This window comes from Tauraco erythrolophus, chromosome 12 (genome assembly GCF_009769465.1).
Source record: "Tauraco erythrolophus isolate bTauEry1 chromosome 12, bTauEry1.pri, whole genome shotgun sequence".
In the NCBI taxonomy this organism is placed as follows: Eukaryota; Metazoa; Chordata; class Aves; order Musophagiformes; family Musophagidae; genus Tauraco; species Tauraco erythrolophus.
This window is the reverse complement of record NC_141476.1, coordinates 10,328,841-10,348,937: the sequence shown is the minus strand read 5'-3', so window position 1 is coordinate 10,348,937 and position 20,097 is coordinate 10,328,841. Positions and strand designations below refer to the sequence as shown.

The 20,097-nt window shown below is 42.0% G+C and overlaps 2 protein-coding genes across 6 annotated transcripts in view; both read left to right on the top strand.

Annotated features, from left to right (window-relative positions):
• The first annotated feature begins 4 nt into the window (after positions 1 to 4).
• HTD2 (hydroxyacyl-thioester dehydratase type 2) lies at positions 5 to 753 on the top strand. Its single transcript, XM_086618987.1, has one exon. The coding sequence runs from the start codon at positions 17 to 19 to the stop codon at positions 521 to 523; it is 507 nt and encodes a 168-aa protein (XP_086475113.1). The 5' UTR covers positions 5 to 16; the 3' UTR covers positions 524 to 753.
• Positions 754 to 3,073: 2,320 nt separating this feature from the next.
• Positions 3,074 to 20,097, top strand: part of PXK (PX domain containing serine/threonine kinase like) — a 37,578-nt gene continuing 20,554 nt past the window's right edge. For all 5 annotated transcript variants that reach the window (XM_086618994.1, XM_086618992.1, XM_086618995.1 and 2 more), the window contains exons 1-4: positions 3,074 to 3,196; positions 13,892 to 13,942; positions 14,626 to 14,673; positions 19,314 to 19,500. In XM_086618994.1, coding sequence (XP_086475120.1) covers positions 3,095 to 3,196; positions 13,892 to 13,942; positions 14,626 to 14,673; positions 19,314 to 19,500 — 388 coding nt within the window. In that variant the 5' untranslated portion in view covers positions 3,074 to 3,094. The remainder of the gene's footprint in view (positions 3,197 to 13,891; positions 13,943 to 14,625; positions 14,674 to 19,313; positions 19,501 to 20,097) is intronic.

Sequence of the window (20,097 nt, the reverse complement as noted above, 5' to 3'; positions counted from 1 at the left end):
GCAGAAGTTGCTTAAGATGTTGCAGCCCTTCAGGCATGGAATTTGTGGAGGGGTTTTCCGACAAAGAGCCTTGACAAAGCTAACAGTTATCAACTCCCTGCCTGGACGTCACTTCCTTCAAAGTTTACACATAAAAGTTGGAGACAAAGCTGAACTTAGTAAAGCTTTTACACAGAATGATATCGCTACTTTTTCTGATTTAACAGGTGACACAAATCCTTTACATTTAAATGAAGATTTCGCAAAGAAATCTAGGTTTGGGAGAACTATTGTACATGGAGTGTTGATCAATGGACTTATTTCTGCAGTTCTGGGTACTAAAATGCCCGGTCCAGGCTGTGTGTTTCTTTCGCAGGAGATCCGATTTCCAGCCCCTTTGTACACTGGTGAAGAAGTGATAGCAGCAGCAGAAGTTAAACGACTGAAGGGTTCTATTGCACACATTTCAGTATCATGTAAAGTCAGAGAAAGTGGAAAGACTGTTATGGAAGGGATGGTGAAAGTCCTGGTGTCGGACAGTTAGAGCTGTTGATCCTGTGCTGCTTTACTATAAAGGCCAGAAATGTGCGCTTGGTTTTGACTGTCTTTTTATGTGACATCACTTAATCCAGTAAATTTGCAACAAAAAACCTTCAAAATGTTTCGAAGATAGTGCAAAAACATTGATAGAACTGCATTAAACTCAGAAGTTTTAATTTTTCCCTGTGTACTGCCAAGGTGAAACCAACGGAACCAGGTACTCACCATGACAGAAGCGACCCGTTTAGATGAGCCTTTGCTCTGCTACAGTGGGAAGTCTGGAGCAGCAGGGCTTACAGCGAGGCTGTTCTTTTTGGCAAAATGGCAGTCCACACTAGCTATGTTCAGTTCAGACTTGTTCACTCTTTACAAAGTCGTTATACTGCTAACAAGCCCCAGTGGGAAGGGACAAACAGAGCAGAAGTGGAGGTGTTGACACATGTACTGCAAGATGTGTTGTAATCTCTGTGGTGCTCTGCTATTGGTGCAGTGTGCTCCTTCGCAGTGTTCTAGCTAGTAAGGCCTTCCGTAGCTCTGCACTTAAATAGTAGTAGTCAGCCTTCACATGAACAATATACTCTGCCTGATACAGCTGGACATGTCGCTCTCATAATACTTTGAAATCCTTGAGATACTTTATAAAACCTGATTATAAACAAACAAAAATTTACCTTTAATGATAAATGTCTCTGAAACTTGCCTCTCAAAAGCAGAGCCAAGGAGGCTTTTAAAAAGCTGCATTGTCAGTGCTCATCCCTATTGCCTCCTTGTGTTCCTGTGGGCAAGACAAGCAGGGGCAGTTTTGTTAGACACTGACTATATGGCTTATTTGACTGCCTGAACGTACATTCCCCTCTGCCTGCTGAAAGTACCTTGGTTGCTGGTAAAGAAGGTTTTGGTAAATTCATTAGTAAACCATCCAGGATAAATTATTTTAGCACCAACATAAGAAGATTATTATATGCTAAGAAACTTTTTTTTTTTCAGGAATGATGAGGAGTAAAAGTACAGGCTGTCTTCAGTTGGTGGCTCCTAAAAATTTTCTGGCAAAACATCTGTTTTCCCCCCATCTTCTCTGCAGCAGAAATGCATCCATAACTTTTCTTGGCTGCAAATAACCTCAAAAGTTATTTTGCTATGAAAAGAGAGTTTGTCCTCAAACTGTGATGAAAGCTACTGGTAAAACAGTTACACTGGCTGTGGTGTCTTGGTCTCAAATGCAGCTGCACTGTAACAGCAAACCCCACGTGTTAAGTCAAACTGGATCAGAGGGAGGGGTGATGTATAAGCTGTCTGACTCCAGTGTGCCCTCTGTTTTCAAAGCACAGGGCTTGGCCGTTCACGGCGTGGAACAAGTATTCAGCGAGAGCTCTCCATATCTCTTGTCTGTAGGAGCTGCTCCACTTCCCGTTCCCTTTTCTTCTGCCTTCAGTCACTGGCGATCACTGGCTTTTGCTGCACAAAACACCATTTTTCAAAGCCGGCTGCTCCTTCCCTGTGCACCTGCCTCTCTAGATGGGAAGTTGCCATGTTAATGCCTATTAAAAAAGGAACCAAATGCAAGGATGAGACGGTAGGTGAGGGGTTAGGGCAATAATTAAACCACTGTCTGACCTCCTGGTCCCTGTAGAAGGAGCAGTGGGGAAAGATTGCTGGTCCAGCCTGAGGCTTAGCTGCTTAACCACAGCTCACGGCCCACTTCCCTGTTGGTGTAGAGCTGCGAGACAGAGATGAGGCTGTTTGTGATAACTGTTTAAAGTTTATGACAAACTCAAGCTCTGCAGTCTTACTTACAACATCTTAAGTGAGATTAATTCCCGAATACGGTGTAAAAAGACTAAAGGAAAGGCAGGCAAGTGTTCAACAGGCAGTACGTTCCCCAGCACTAAGCAGTATTGAAAGAAAGCGTTTCCTACACTGCTGCAATGAAAGCGAGGTTGTGGAACTCAATTTAACAACAGCTTCAAATCTGTGTTTTGGAAAAAATTAACTAAAATGCACCAATTGACTAGAAAACACTGGGTGCTATTTGATTTTTTGTGATCGTTTAGCTACAAAAAAAAAAACCCCGTACAAGGTAAAGAGCAGCAAGTGCGCCAGCCCTTTTAAATTTGTCCCTCTCTGTGAGGATCAGCAGTATCCCGGGGCTAATCCCCTTCCCGCAGCCCGCCCCGCATCGACCGCAGTCGTTCGTGTCGCCGGAGCGGCGCGGAGCACCGGGCGCGGAAGACCCGGGCGGCGGGGCGACTTACCGAGAGCAAAGCACCGGGCAGCCGCACGCGCTCTGCCGGCCCCTCCAGCTCCTTCCCCCGTTCCCGATCCCGGGGGACGGCCCGCACCGGGCCCCGCTGCCCCCCGCCCCGGCTCGCTGCCGGGGGCGGCGGCGGGAGCGGCCGCGCGTGCGGGCGGTGCGTGGCACGGCGCCCCCTGGCGGCCGGCGGCAGAAGGCGGGCGGCCGGCGGCGCTAAGGCCCGGCGGCGGCGGCGCGGCGCTGCCGTGTTGACAGCGGCGGCCGCGCCGGGAGCTGCCCCGGGAAGCAGGTTGGCGGCGCCGAGCTCCCGCTCCCCGCCCCGGTATGGCCTTCATGGAGAAGCCGCCGGCCGGCAAGGTGCTGCTGGACGACACGGTGCCGCTGACAGCGCAGATCGAGGCGAGCCAGAGCCTGCACTCCCACACGGTGAGCGGCGCCGGCCGGCGGGCAGGCCGGGCCGCGGGGGGCGGCGGGAGCGGCCGGTGCCGGGGCGGGGAGGGCAGGGGTAGCGAGGTGGGGTAACGGGAGGGAGCCGGGTAACAGGGGGCGCGGGGAGGGCGCCCGAGGCGGTGTCCGGGGTACGCGGGGCCGGGGCACAGGGGGGAGCGGGGCTGGGCGGGGGCCTGCGGCTCAGCCCGGCAGGAGCGAGGCCGAGGGCAGCGGGAGGCGGGGAGGGCGCTGGGGCAATGCCCGGGGCAGTTCGGGGGGTGGGCTGGGGCTGAGCAGGGGCCTGGGGCAGCTGGCGCGGTGCCGGGGGGTGAGGGAGATGCGGTGGGGGAGGCAGCGGGGCCGAGACCCCAGCAGCGCGGGTTCCATCTCCTGGGGAGCCCCTCCGATGGGGAGGTGGCGGTGCCGCCGCTGCCTGGTCTCCTGCAGGCGAGCCGGGAGTCGTTCGGCTCCTTCTCGTCCTCGCTGTGCCGCGGGTTTCCCGCCCGCCGCTCCCGGCGGTGGCACCGTCTGGGCTTCGCGGGGCGCAGCCGGTGCGTGGGTTCGGGCTGTCTCGGGCTCAGGTCGGCTCTGAGGGAGGCCTGGTGCCTGCTGGCTAGGTTGCTGTGATTTCTGTTTTTTCCTCGGAGCCCGTTACAGCGTTTGGAGCAGAGGTGGCTCTGGGTGCCTCATTTCGGTAGCCGAGATGAAGTTACGTTCGAACGGGCTGCGTTTGCCCGCGGGTCGCACCGTGCGGCTGCTGCCGGGGCTGAAAAGCTGCAGAGACGCACCCGAGGGTACAGCCCCACTTGCTTTGGTGTGGGGAGTGATAACACTCAGCAAACGAGCCCTACCCTGACTTTATGTCACGGATTAGTTCTTCTGGGATATCTAGTACACGTGCACGCCGCCTCCGTAAGAGCTGTACTGTCTTTGAGCATGCAGTGATAGTCCAAATTTCATAATCTCCTGTTTGCAGTTATTTTCTGCTCTAAAAACTGGGTTTACTTATGGTGTGACCAAGTAGTACTGTGATTCAGAGAGAGAGCTGGCTGTCACTTCTGATTCCTGCTTTAGCTGAGCGCAGGGATGCTGGGCTCAAAAGGAGGCCAGAGGGACTTCAGCAGCAGGTACGCTAGCAGGAAGCGTGTTTTAAATGGAGAGAGAGTGTTCCTTCTGCCCCTTACACAGCTCTGACTCCTGCGTTGTTGATCGCTCTTCCTGGATCCTTGCATGTGATGAATACTCTTAACCTGAATGACAATAATTGTAGGTTCACTACAGGATATACTACTAATCTGTAGACTGTATTATTAAATACTCTTCCTATAACTAATCTGCACTTAAGAAGTGTTTTGGGTTTTTTTTGTGTGAAGAATTTGCTTGAGCTAATGTTCAGGTCTTTCAACAGAAGTTATGTTTCTCTAGAAATTGTCCAGAAGATCTTGTGAATCTAGGAGGCTATGGCTCTCAATGGTTGCAACTCCTCTTCTAAATAAAACTAATGAGGTTTGTTTTCTGGCAAGCCTGATACTTTTTAACTGTTTCAGGAGCTGAGGGGTGCATGTGCTGCATCCTGTGAGAAGTTGTATAACTTCTAATACTCCCCAGTTAGCAGTCCAGATTACAGTTTCATTGTTAACTTGTTTCAATCATGCCTTATTACGCTTTTTAGCTAGTGCAAATCACAATAGCTGTTTGTGTTCTTTCCTTTGGTTTGCATGATTCTGTTTAAAAAAAAAAAAAAGTCACAAAATTCTTTTAGAATGAACACTTGGAAGTAGTTTTTCAATCCAGACTCTGTGTGTGTGTTGTCTTGTCTGGGTGAGCGTGCTAGAAAATGTTGCTCCCTGCCGCCTCTGCCTTTTATCTCTGTATTCTGTTACTAATGGATGTTCAGAAAAAAAATCTCTACTGTTTTGTTCTGATCTTTTGTTAATAACAGAATGCTGGAGTACTGTGCCTTTTGATTTAAAATCTGTCTCTAAGATACATCTATTAGTAATTGTTTGTTTTACTGCAGAAGCCCTGTTGATAGTTGAAAGATGGCTTGAAGTGTGTGTAGCACAGATGGTTTATATAGAGGCAGTGTGGGATAACAAAACACAGGAAGCCATAACATAGACTTGGTTTCTTATTTGATGTAAGTCGACTATTTTGTCATTTTGGACACTTCATCTCATGTCTCTGGTATCTGAATAATTTGTTTCTTGGTGGATGATGCTGTCCCTGTTTTGAACTTTCCTGGTTTAAATAAGCCACACAAATAGATCCTTGTGTTTGAAGAGGTGTGCAAAGGAAGCCTCTCCAAGAAATAAGGATTGAAGTGCTTTTGTGAGGTGTTATGATTGTATTTTACTTTGTTATATTAGAGATGTGAGGAAGTAGGTTGTCATTACCTGAATGTTTTTTCAATTTGTTCCTCATTCCACCTCAAAGCAATATCTTCAAAAGATGTAGATCTATACAATTCTTCATCCCAAACTAATGTTTGGAGAACTAGGTCTTCACATGCTAGACTTCTTCTAAAGCTGAAATACAAAGGCATCCATGAGTAAATTTTCTATTCTCTTTTCAGCAGTATGTATTAAGATTTTATAATGCTGCTTAGTGTTGCAAGAATTGCTTTAAACTTGCATTTATAATTTTTTTTCCTGTAGATCATTGCTTATAAAAGCACTCATAAGAAGATGATTTAGGCCCGGGTTAGATGCAACTTTAACGTGGCAACCGAACTAGTAATTATGTAAACCACCTATGGTTGCTGAAAATAGTCAGTGTTGTGAATAACCAGCTAAGGAAAAGGTGAAGAATTTCAGGAAGAGCTCTGTAGACATGGTGAAATACCATGCAAAAGACCAGAGCTTGTGTCAAATGAATAGTTTGCTTGTCTGTTGTTCTAAGCAGCTTCTGTTAATTTAAATTTAATACAACAGACTGGGTAAGTGTAAACTTAATAGCATTGAATCAAGCGCTGTACTTGGCAGAGGCCGAGTTTCTGTTTCCTGGGGATGAAGGTGAAACGAAAAAAATGAAACCGAAACCAAAACCTGAAACTTGTACATACTTACCTGAATTTTCCAGAAACCTAAGAAGGGAAAAAGCTAGTATTTAAAATGTACTCTTGAGGGTTTGCACTCTTTGCTTAGTAAGAGCATGTCAACCCCCTAGTAGATGTGGGGTTTAGATTGTTAGGAAATCAACTGCAAAATTTTCTGATGTGCTCACAAGCTTTTTATGTTTCTTTCAAGTCAGAAGAGCTCAGAAGTTCTTACTTGGGTTAGGATATCTCAGCTGGTACATAATCTCCATGCTTTTGTGTTGCAACAAAGAAATTGTCGGATGAGGTTTTCTTTCTGAGTATTTGTTTCCAATGATAATTGAAGATGAATATGATGACTTTTTTCTTTTTTAACAAAAGCTGTTTCCCCGGTTAAGTGTGTCACAAGCCATCTGAATTTTGTTGGAATATGCACTTACGTACAAATAATTCTATAGTGCAGTGTTTATGGAGCCCTTTTCATTTTGAAAGCCAAATAAATTTATATTGCAGGCGCCTTCCAATGGTACCTCACTTAATAGATTTGAAATTACATGAGCAAACCCTGTCAGCTTCATTTTGTCTCGTGCTACGTGCTCCAGTCACTAGCACTGCATGAGCAGAGAGAGTAACTGCGTGACTTCCAGGAGTGTGTTGGGCACCTTTTCATGAGCATGGTTCAGTGCTCTTGGTAGGTGTGTGTACCAACTGTTGTGCAGAAAATGAAGTTGTTTTCTTGCCATTGCATTCCTTTGAGTTCAATAGGAGTGGAATTGCATCCAATATATTAAGCCATTTGCAAGCATCTCGTCTTAATGCCAAATGTTATGTTCTGACAACAGAGGCATTTTCAGCAGTAAAGCTTTAATAAATCTTGGCTATTGAACTTGCTTCATATTGCAATATTTCATCTGGATATTCGCTAGTTAAAAGTGGCCTTCTTTCTAAGCCTTAAAGTAGGATGTTATTTTCTTCCACAATAATCTAGACATATTCCTTAATAAGAACTGAACATCTGTACATACAAGTTTTAGAGCACTTTACAGCAATAAACCCACTAGCAAGTTATGCATATACTTCTGAACATTCCTTAATTCTTTTCTGAAGTGGTTTTCTTTTTTCATGCATTTCGTGTTGAAATTGAAGTAGTGAAACAGCCAATTTTGCTACAGTACGTTGTTGTCTTAAAGGCATTTTGAAATTAACAGCTGAAATGAATCCCTCTTGTGACATACTTTCAGAGTTTTTCATTTGCCTTAAGCAATGATGAATGTTGACACTCATAGCTTTTAGATTAGAAAAATGTTGAAAAAACATTAATATTTTTCTTATATTGTTCCGTGATACAAAAATGGAGCCATATGTTTCTAGAACTGTAAGATTTATTTTAAAAGCTTGTAAAGGACTTTGCATATCTGCTTTATAAGGAATTCAATCTCAACAAGGTTGCCTTCACTTTGAAAAAAAAAAAAAAAGAAGTTACTTTTAAAGGTGACTTTAGACAGGGAACTATTATAGTTCACTTGTTTAAGGTTTTGGAAATGCAGTTCCTCCACTGGACTTAGTAAGTAAGCTTGATCACCTCCCACCTCTCCCCCCAGCCTGAGCTCAAAAAAGACAGCTGTTTCATCACACCTAATTTTAGATATCCCAACCTTATGGTTTCCTCTGGTGAACTTACTCAATTAGTATTGTGTTTGTAGCTCCTGCAAAGATTGCAGTCAAAATATTAGTTGCCATATCATACCTTAGTAAATCCATTGCCTTAGAGATCTTACAGTGTAATTAGAATATTTTTATTGGCTACTGAGTATTTCCTCAAAATACTGAATATTTTGCTTTTTCTGATGAAGGCCATGGTGATGCAGGGTACTGAAAAGCTGTTATTTCTCTTGTCTCTTTCCAGAGCTTTTCTCGTTCAGTACGTTTCATTACATGTAAATGTGTGTCCTATTTTTTTTCCTGCAGTTGTCCTACTTCGTAGCTTTCACTTATTGAATGGTTTACTCATTCCTACACCAGCGCTACAGTGTGTGTGGCACCGTGTAATGTCCCTGGACAAACAGGTGCATTGTTTCAAGTGCAGGTAAACATCACTGTTGCTGCTGGTACCTCAGATGGGGCTTAATGGCAGGTTGTGCAATAGGAAATAAATACTGTGCCCTGTAGTGAAGAGGTCCCCCAGTCTGAGCAGCTTTCCTGATGTCATTGCTGCTTTTCACATGGGAGATTTTCTAAATAAACATTTAAAAGAGCTTCTTACTAGAAATTGTTCCAATCCAGCCTACTTAAGCAGGGATTGTATTCATGCTTAATTAGGCTTTCCTCTCTTTGATGCTTGTAAAATAAAGCCCTTTCAAACTTTTAGTTGATGTGACCTGAAGGTGACCTGGATCTTTATAATGGTTGGCTTTTCAAGCCTGTTGGATTAAACAGATGAACAGCAGAAATCTGTGGAAAAATAGACTGACTATCCTGAGCCAGAAATTTAGAGACTATTTTCTTGGGAAGACAGAATGTGTTACCCAATATTGGCAAGCTCTACATTTTATTATACAAATCTCTAAATTCACCACTTGTTCTTTCCTATTTTGTCTCTGCAAAAGCCTTTCTTTCCTGTTTACTTTCTGTTTCAAAAAACTAGGAAAGATGATAACCAGCAATTATTAAACATTTAGACATGCTTTGCTGTGTAGCTTTCTTCTAGGAATGTTAACAAAAATATCTGAACAGTGCTGAGCTGCTGATGTTCTAACAAGTGCTGGAATACCAGGGAATAATCTTGGTGAATTTTGGAGGAAAAAAATCCACCTAAATGTTGGCTTTGTGTGAAAATGGGTAAATTCAGGATAACGTTAATCCCAGGCAGTGATTGTGAAACTGCTACTGGCAAAGGATTGGAGAAATGCAGCATGTTTGTCGCTGATTCATGTGGATGTTTGGAAAAGACTCTCTTTTAGAAACTCTATCCAGCACTCTGTAGTGGTAGGAAGAAGATTTTAGGAAATGGCAGTGTGCAACTGAGGTCATACAGCTTTCCCTACTCTCGGCCTCCTCCTCCCAGCACCAGTTTCCGCTTTCTTGACTAGTTGGAGCAGCCAGGAAATGATCCCATAGGTAAAACTGCTTTGCTGGACATCTTTAAAAATGTATATTGACCTGCTGCTGGAATATCAAGGCTGTGGCAGAACCTGGCTTGGCAGTATCGATAGGAAGAGCAGCGGACGTACAAACCTGACCTGTGTGGGAGTCTGGAGGGACACAGAGAGGCTGTCTTGGGGAATGGTTTTGTGGCCTGTCTTGTTGGTGGCTCTAGCGTGGCTGCTGCCACTGAGCTTGCTGCCCTCCGGCAAGATCAGTAGCTGGAGGCTGTCTGTCTTCTGCAAGCTGAGACCTTGCTTTGCCAACGAGCAGTTATTAGGGCTCCTTTGAAGTTGTTTGGTAAACTGAGTCATAGGAAAGATTTTGAGCCATTCACGTAGGAGTGACAGATGCCATGGGAATTTCTGCATGGTGTAGCTAACCTAGACCTCACTGAGCCTGGTGGTTGATCCCTAATATTGCTGGCAGGAGTGAACTCTGGTAATTACTAGCCCTTTCTGAAGGCTTTTCCATCATATTTTCCTGTGTTAGATGATGCAGCTAAGCAGAAATGATTCTGAGTGTGCCTATCTGCTTTCCTTAACACTTTCATTTATTTCCTACGGCACAGTCTCAGTTCCACTATCAAATCAGGCGTCTCAGAAGAAAATCGTTGTAATTCAGCTTTTTTTTTTCCTAAACAAAAGAGAATTTGGCAGAGTAATGAAGGCTTCTGTGCATTTAGGCTTTTTCCTTGAAGAGTGGAAAGCTCTTCTTTGGTCCTATGGGAAGCATATATCAGCAGTGCTAGTTACAATCCCAAGCCAAGCTTGTTGCTGTGTGGAGGCAATAGGAAGTACCAGCTTCTCACTGGAACTCAGCATACTGTGGTCTGCTGATCATGTGTAGCCATGGCAGATATTGGGAATGGGATTGTATTTCTTGCCGTGGCTTTTCTACTATAGTTATTCTTTCACTTTCAATCTCATTATCAACTTTGGGGAAAAAATGCAGAAGACCATTTAGGCGTTTTCGTTAGTTGTACTGACAAGGTAGTGCTGAGTTGGCCAATTCTTTGTTACAGTCAGTGCTGATGGAGGGAGTCGGGTGGGGACTTACCTTTTCCATACAGACAGAACGAATGACTGCATCTGAAGAGTGATGCTCTCTCCTTTCAGGTTGTGAACCCCATGACATAAAGAGGGGGCTTGATTAGTGCTTTAGGGTGCCAGAGCAGAACTGGATGGGAAAATGATGGAGTATGTGTGGGAAAAAAAGAGTTGTGGCCCAAATATGTTGGGGTTTTTTTGTTTGCTTGTTTGTTTGAAGTATAATCCTACTGTGTGAATGAGCTCTGAGCCCCGAGTTGTTTATCACTAGGCTCTCCAGAAGAGACGACTGTCGTATTGATCAGAGTGGTTGTATGCAGTAAGATGCTTTGACGGTTGTCTAATGGATTTGTGTGCTCTGCCTGCCCGAGAGCATTTTCTTGGGGTACAATGGAAAAGGTTAATCACTGGATAAAGAGTAAGTGCTATGAGAGATTGAACAATAACTCTGCTTCTTTCAAAATCCTAGAAAAGATGAATGACTGAACGTGGTGAATCATCACTGATGTGGTTTTTCGGAGAAACAGCCAATGTTCCTTTGAGACTTGCTCAATAAGCAGTTGCTGCAATTTTTTTGGCTGTGTGTGAAGTAGCCTCTTCCTACTTCCCATAATGCTGCAACGATCACAAAACAGGAAAAGCCACGTTAGTTGTGAATCTGGGTCTCCAGGTGTCCTTTTAATCAGTTCCTGCTGCACAGTTTCCAAACATAATTACACTGGTTGAATTCCAATCAACTCTGTGGATTTTTTGGTACTATTTGGGAGGATTTGGGCTTCTTGTTTTGCAGGAAAATACCATAATTGTAATTTCAAATGGGTAAGAGAAGAGAATATGGAGAGATCATGTCAGGCTGACTTTCTGAAAATAGACACTTTATTTCAGTATGATAGTTGTGTGTTTTGGTTTGTGGCATCTGGGATTTCTGTCATTTCTGACTGAGCTGCTAGGACATGAAGTGTTTTAAATCACTTTGGTTTTCATGCTTACTAGTCTTGAATTTGTTCTCAGCACTAGATGGTTCAAAATTGCTACAGATATTTGACAGCTGTTGATAATAAAAGATATTTTAAGTGAATTTTAAGTTAATTTTAGAAAGCGGAATAGCATTCTTCCCTGAGCAGCATTGTACTTTGGAAGAAAACTCCAGTAAATAAATTCTGGATTAGCTAAGGTTGAACACACAAGGTAATGCCATCTGATAAATGTTGCCTTTACCTGGAATAATAGTTCTTGGTTTACACTACTTACTTTTCATGGTGGTAAATGGTAAATGAGAATTTAATTCTCTGATGTGCCCTGCTTTCTTTGTTTGCATCCAGTGGTGTATTTATGTTTCTCAGTGTACAAGCTTTTAATTTCACTTAATTTGAAAGAGGAGAATTAGTTCTGTGTGGTTCTGAAGGCAACTTCCAAAACCAGAAGACGCTTTACAGTACCCGAAAGAAATTACTAATACTAATACTAAATGCCTGTAGTGGATTTTTAACTGTGAAGCTGAATTTATAACACTTCATGGATCAAACACTCAATGAATTGAAGTATCTAATTGGTATGCAGGTACATGCCAGATAGCGTTATTCTAACAGAATGGACAAATTTGGTATATAAACTCAAGGTGCTGGAAATACCTTTGTTTATTTGTTGTTATTTCATTATTGTCGATTCATGATATTTGGAATGCAGAATTAATCTTAATAGTTGAAAAAATTGTGCATAATGCTCTGATCTGTCCTTTTTGTTTGTGGAAAACTCCTATTGATGTCAGCAGTTCAGCAAAATTAGGTGGCGTTTGAAATAAAAAAATTATTCAGCACTTTACATAAAATACATTTGAAAGTTTGTAGCGGGGTGAATGAAGTCAGCTGAGCTGAATAACAAGTGATTTATCATGTGATGTTTGCTGCACTGCAGGCAATAACTGGGTGGGTACTCACGCGTCGCTTGGCATGGATACCAAGAGCTTTTTGCATGTTCCAGCTTAGAAATACTGTGAGCCATGGCTGGAATTTGTATTTGTTTCAGAATTTCTAGTTCTCACTTTGAATTTTGTCACTGCAGGTGTGCGGTGCGACTGAGCGTGTTCAGTGAGGAAGCCTGGGGGGTTTGGTGGTGCTCTGAGCACCGGTGGTGGACCCCTTGGCCAGCCCTGGCCAAGCACAGCAGAGAAGAAGAATGTGCCTAAAAGGCATTGGGGACATAGACCTCTCCTACAACGTCAGGCTGATACAATTGGAAGGAAGGTGTAAAAGCACAGGTGTCTGTGTGGCTTCTTCCCCCTCTTCTGATTCTGGCTACTCTCCACCTCTCTTCAGTGTTGGGAGTTGCATTTTCTCAGGAAGCCTCTTACCTTTTGGCTCTCCATTTTCACGTTTTTTTCGATGCAAATTATGGGGCCATGGGATTATCTGTGTAGTAAGACTTTAAAAAGAGCTGCATTTATAGAGCTTTGTGTATGCCAGTGGTAAAGGAAGTATCTGTTACTACACTTAGCCCAGATTAATTTTATTTCCTTGCTAATTAAACAATATCCGAAATGGAGATTATAGGCTTTCTAGGAAAAGGACTTGTCTCGTTTATGATCTTTGAAACGTCAAAAGTGTTTTTAGAGCTGTTTTCTAACCTAAACAGAGTAGGGGTAAACAAAATTACGGCGTCGTTGAAGTATGTCTGAGTAGGTGTACAAAATACTTGGTATCTGTTCTTGAGATAATTATATAAATCTCAAATAACGATATTGCTGTATTGACCGGATATTAGTCTACATAAGGTACAGTGGAGCTTGAAATTAAGAGACTGAAAGGAATTGTGCTTTATGAGTGTAATTGTGATGGGAAAATTACTAATTCTTAAAATTTAAAAGTGGTTCACTGAGATTTAGATATATCTGCATAGTTGATACGTAAATAATTAACATTATACATGCATTATAAATGAAGAATTATCATCATGAGAAACTGATATGTTCTAGTTACTCAAGCATAATCCAAAGCTTATGTGGTAATGTTTCTTGTACAAAAATAATTAGAGGTTGGTCAGTGGTGGATATGTACTGGAATTTTATTCTGTTATGATGGTGGCAGTAATTCCTGGGGGCTACTTGTTAGATATTGGAGGTGAGGTGAGGTGAGGAGAGGTTTCTTCAGCTGTTGTGAGTAGAGATGTGTGGTGAGTATGCTCTTACTATCTTTTTCCTTAACTAAATAAAACTGTTTGAGTGCTTCACAGGTCTGCAAGCTCTTGGACCTCTCTTTGTGTTCTACTCCGTGAAGTGGGGAGAGACAGCTGCTAGTGATGGGTCTGAGCAAACCCAGCTCTGACCTTCACCTGGGCGCTTAAAATCAGGATCTGAATTTTCTGTTTCTGAATGTTTCCTAATTGGATCGTGGTCATATTTGGAGAAGTACCTAATAACTTCCTTCAGCTTGTTACTTCTCATTTCTAATAACTTTTTCCTTTTATTAGGAATACATAATCCGTGTTCAGAGAGGAGTTTCGGCAGAAAACAGTTGGCAGGTAATTTCTTAAATTGTGGTTCATGTAATCAGGGTGCCTTTTTAGGAAGAGTTTGAAAATCGTCTCTTCCTAGCTTTTAAAATTTGAGCTGGAGAGGGAAATGTTGGTTTGGAATTGAGAACATGAAGTGCTTGAATACTTTTGGTCAAAAACTAAGAGAAAAACAGTATTGCTGCCAGCTACAAGAGGCACGTTGTCTGCTGCTATTGTGAATATTCCAGGAAAAATGCCTGTCATGTGTTACTACTGTGTGTTGGCACAACCATCGTTTTTAAATATCCAATGCCAGTTTTCCTTCCTTAGTGCTGAAATCACAGCCTTGCTGATACGTGACCAGCAAAACCTAGAAGCAGTGATGAAGATGACTATGAAAAAGTGTTGAATCTAATATGGCAAAAATGCTTTGTTTGCAGACAACTGTGCTAGCAAATGCTGTGGGTTTTTTTTAAGCTGTTTTAAGATAATGTTTAGAAATGCATTTTCGTTCTGATCGAGATGTGATTTAAAACTCCTCTTTGCTCTCTGGCAGTGTGACATAAATCCAGCAGTTATGCATTTGTAGAAAAATGGTTAAAAGATGATGATTATAAATGGGAATTACTTTTCTCTGATGGGATTTTGAAGAGTAAAATGTTAATGGGAAAAGTAATATGTTTCCTGAACTTTGTCTTTATATTTTGCAGATTGTGAGGCGATACAGTGACTTTGACTTGCTTAATAATAGCTTGCAGGTAACTTTCACCCTTGATATATAAATATAAAATGTTATTTAGAAGAATATATTTAAAATAGCATGTGGTATTTTTATATATTGCAGTGAAGAAAAAATACAAATTCACATAGCTGTAAAGAGAAACCGTGACTTCAAATGTAACTTGAATGTATACTTTTCTCACTCGTGTGTTTTCTCTTGTATAATTTTAATTTTAGCATAAAGATGACCAAGTTATATAGAAATGGAGGAAATTGGCAGATACTGAATCTTTCCCTTCAGTACTGTGACTCGTTCCGGTTTTGTGTGTTATTATTTGTTCCTCCTTTGATTCGAAGAAAGCCAAGGCACACACCAACCTTGTAAATTCAGCATTGAAGTGCTATGTGTCTCGTTATTTACATTCGTCTAAAAGCACTACCAGATGCTGCTTATCATGTGATGGTTTTCTGTATCACTGGAAAGTGTTCCTTAGTTAAACATTGGACTTACTGTGTGTTTTCTTTTGCTTTTTGGGACAATTATTTCTTTTTAGTTTGCGTGGGAAAAAGCCGGGTATATGAGTGTGTTAGGAAAAGGGGGAAGCAGCAGTGTCTAGCATCTACAGGAGGGAACCCTATTACTCGAGATTTCCATAGTACTAGGCAAATAAGATTAAAAAGTGAATGCTTCTGCTATTTGAGGATAGATTTTTGTAACTTTGAAATTTTTCCCCCTATTAAATGTTGTGCCAATTCAAGAGCTTAATACTGCTTCCACTTCCTCTCCTCCCCCCACCTCCCCAGTCAAATCAGCTATCTGCTTGATGAACCTCAGTGAGGAAAAACATGTAAAGATGTTGAATTGTGCGCTCTGATAGTCTGCTATAACTAATTCCTATGCTAGAAGGTGGATGGGGGCAAATTAGTTATAATTCAACAAATGCAACATGGTTGCCTTCTGGAATTATTTTATTGAATGTGCAGTAGCATGAGGGAACTTTTATCATGACCTGGAAACCTCTTGTGTGATGTGCTGAATAAATGCAATACAAAGGTATCCCCTGCTCCAGAGAAATCCAAGATTTAAGATTAGATAAACACTCATGAGAACACAAGGCAATGAGATGGTACTAGTTGTCACAGTACATAGTGGCCATTGTGGTCTTAACGTTAGTCAAGTTTTGATAGAGATCACAGAGAAAGAATTTTGAGAAAGTTTTAAAAAGGAGTAGTTCACTTTTGCAGCCACCTATAACAAGCTTCTCTTAACCATGGGGAATAGAATGTGTTAAGGCATGAAAAAGCTTCATTGCCTTCTCATTTAACTTTCAAATGAGGCAGCTTTAGTTGAGAAGGCGATTGACCTTAGAGATTTAAAATTCAGAAATGACAGGTACTGAAAGGTTTGGCCTAGGTGGGAGGTGTAGAAAGGGAAGGTAAATAGGTTATCTGTGATGTAATACAGAAAGAAAAGGCCTTTGTGTCTGAGACAGAGGTGAATGATAAAAGTGGAGGGTTCAGGAAATTGCTTGACAGCAACTTGCAGAGTGGGAGAAGGAGGAATTTGAAACAAGAGGGAGATTTTGCAGATACAAGATACCGAGATCTGGGACAAACATCAGCTGCTTGGCTGGCTAGAAAAGATCAAACAAAATCATCAAGACATACCTCTAACTTGGACAGGAGGACATGCAGAGGTTGGCTAAATTAATAGGCTGTGTTCGTTAGCATTTTGTCTCCTTCAGTGAAAACTACCGCTCACCTCTCGATGTTCATACTCCTGTTTCTGCATTCCACAGTCTGGAAAGGCAAAGATGGATCTCTGCTTAGAAATATCCTTTTCTGGCTAGTACAGAGAGCTGCCCTAAGAGGTGCAGTTCTTTATTATGTGCCCAGCAGGAGTGCAGGAAGGGAATTTTAAGCTTTTACCAAAGATCCCAACTCTGCTTCTGACAAACAGCATTGCTCCTCCAGCCTAGTTCCGTATGCCAGGGCTTGAGAGACAGCAGACAGTAGCTGGTGAGAAGCGTGTTAAAATGGCTCTTTTCTCCTACTATTTTGGAGGTTTTTTTATAAATTGCTCTTTGTGATGCTGGAGTTTTCTGTTCCGTTAAAGACATGCAACACTCCTTGGTTTGTTCCATCCAGAACTCTAAGCAACAATATTTCATCACAATATTTAGGTCCCATGACTTGTTTTTAAACTGTTTAAACTTTCATCTTATGTATACTGAAATTAGAGTAAACAAACAAAACTCCAAGCAAAACAAAACATCTCCTTCCCCAAACAGTATAAAGCAATAAGAATACCAAACCTCAGTTTCCTTCCTTCAAAACCAAAATGTTGCCAGAAAAACTGCTGGGGCTTCTTTTGGGTGTAAAGCCCCACGTTCTTCCAGTTCTTGTGGCATACTTGACCTCTCTGTAGGTTTAGGTGGTTGTACTTGAACACAGAGCTGCAGTTGAGTTGGAATGCAGCTTTTCTGCTGTTGGTCTGGTGCTACCTATTTAACAATAGTAAGGACTGAGAATTTCAAAACTGTCCAGGTTATGGGATGCAGTCCTACCAAACGCCTTGGAAATAATGAGAGGTGTATACCTGACCCTGACCTGTGTCAGAAAGTTCCAAGCCAGATTCTCTGAACTCTCAGCGGTGTCCTAGGTTGAAAAGCTCCTTCCAGACGATCCTGTATTTCTTCCCCTTCACTTATGTGACAGGGATGTGTGGAGATCGTTGGCTGCTCTTCAGTTTTGTCGAGTGAACTACTGGTATAGTATTCACAGCAACATATCTGGCTTTCGTGAAGCATTTTGTTGCAGCTTTTGAACAGGCATTCCTGAGCGGTTTGTGGTTTGAAGATAAGAATGTTAATTCCCAGGTTCTTCTGTGGCAAAGCCCATCCTGGTCACAGCGCTCAGCTGGGGCCGCTGAGTACTGCTCAGGTTTGAAAGCATGCGAGGTCTTTGCAAGGTCAGGACCTCAGCGAGGTGTTCTTTTGTGGTGGACAGCGTTCTCCTTGTGCTGTGTGTTTTGGCAGATAGCTACAAAAACCTGGGGGTGAATGTTACTTTCTGCTGAAAAATAGCAGATGTGTTGTTTATTGAAATAAATTTTAAAACAAATAATAGTGGTTTGCAAACATCTGAACTAGAGTGCTTTTCTCTCTGATAGTAGTTAGTAGCTAGCTGTCAGGTTAAGAGGGTAAAAGCGATTATGATTTGGTATGCTTTTCAAGTGAATAATTCCAGAGACGGATTTAGTTTTTGTTGAGAAACTGGTTTTTGAATTGAAGTAAGAGTGGTCTGCCAAATGAAAGGTTTGTATACCTCTGATGTTACAGCCAGTAATTCAGGAATTTAGTTTTAAGTGGTATATTGTTGCTTTTGGGTTTACTCCTGGATATTTTCCTCCCCCCCTCCTTGGGTGTAAAATAGCATTAAAAATGCTCAGTGAATAGGATGATTTTTATTAACATCTTCTGTAATTCAGGCATAGTTATAGCTCTTTCACTCCATGGTTTGTGGTCAGAAACAGGAGAAGTAGAACTGCTAAGGTTAGGGGGGAGCAACTCCTGTGTTCAAATGGAGGAAAAAAAAGGGACGAGATTGCTACTTTCACCGCAGTTTGTTGAACTAATCCTATACTTTTTCCACTAGTTACAATGAAAGTTGTTCAAACACCAAAAAGCCCGGTCTTCTCCCTGGTGAACTGTTTGCTGTAGAAATGAGGTTATTGCATCTGGTGTAATTGATTCCTGCAGTACGTATTTCTTAAAGATAACTCCCATGGAGATTCAGCATACCCAAAGCAGGTGCTTTGATCTGCAGGACAACAATGTGTTAACAACATGAAAAATTTATTCTTGCAATTCACATGACGTAATTGAAGTACACACTGTGTGCAACCTAGTTTTGTGTTCTAAAGATGATCTCTTTGATCTGACTTACATAAGGCTTTGAATTTCTGTACGTTTTTTTCATCGTCCTATTTCGAAGTATTTCTCTGAGGTTTTGGATCACTTATCTGAGGTTTTGGATCACTTATGTCAACATAAAACAACTACTGCATATCCACTGGTAGAGTGCAGCTATTTCTGTGTTGAAAGATGTGTAGCTCTTTAAAAACCATACAGCAACAAATTCAGAAGAGAAAATGGAAAAGTTGCACCATATTTGAAATTACAGATTTAAAATGCTGATAGTAAGGCTTTAAATTACCTATAAAGGCAGTAGTGACCAAGCAAAGTTATTAATCTGCACTTCATGAAAAAAGAAAGCATAAATCTTATCTGGAGAAAATGGGAAGGTGTGAATTGTTTTTGTGCTGTCACAGAGGTATGTCATAGAAAGGATTTGGCTTAAAATTGTAGTCATTTAGTATCTGAAAGTTTTGTGTAGTGATCTTAAATGCATGACTCACTAGCAAAAATTTCTCTCTTCACATTTTCAGTGTCATTCCACTTACTAATCTCTTCACAGTGGGATGCGAGCTGTTGTCTGACGAGCTCACCCTGATAACAGTACTTAGAAAAAACATAAAAGCTTGTATATACACAGTACAAAAAGAGTTATCCAGTAGTTAGCTTGCTGCTGAGAGTCTCCTACTTTCTGCGTTGCTAGTTTATATACCTGAGGCCTTTTGAGAGCAAAGTTAGTAATTTTTTTCTTTCTTTTTAAGATCTCAACTCTAAGTCTACCTCTTCCTCCAAAAAAATTGATTGGAAATATGGAGCGTGAGTTCATAGCTGAAAGACAGAAGGGACTCCAGGCCTATCTCGATGTAATTACTACCCATCACATACTGTCTAACTGTGAACTGGTAAAAAAATTCTTGGACCCAAACAGCTATTCTGTAAACTACACTGGTAAGTGAGGAATTGCAAAACTTCTTTACAGTTTCACTTCAGTGTGTGTGTGTATCTTCCATTAATGCTGGCAAGGATTTACACTGAAGCATGGGGGGCGGAGAGGAAAACAACCTTGAAAATTATCATACTGTGCATGTGATTTTGTTTATGATAATGTTTCGCCAGCTCTGTACGTGAATCGTGCTGCGATTGTCAAATCTAAATATTTGAATCCTTTTACAGAGGAGTGATGAGAGTCAAGATCTATATAAGCAGAACTTCGGGGGGGGGGGGGTGTGTGTGCTGGTGAGAGCGACATCTGTTTTTTCACAGCTCGTTGATAACTGGGGATAAATTTCCAAATGTTTGGAAATTATTTGTCTACCAAAGTGTACGGTGGCGTTAAGTTTGTCAGCTCTGTGTTCTGTTAAAAGAGACGGTCTTCTGAACACCGAGTCTGCCTTCGTCATGGTTCTGAGGTTTTTCAAATCAACAGGAACAATTGTGGTCATCTTGTCTAGCTCCCACTATCACTTTGGGTTGTGACACTTCCTAGAACTAATTGAGCTAGGCTGAATGCTTTTTTCAAGGCTTGAATAAGTCACACACCCGCTT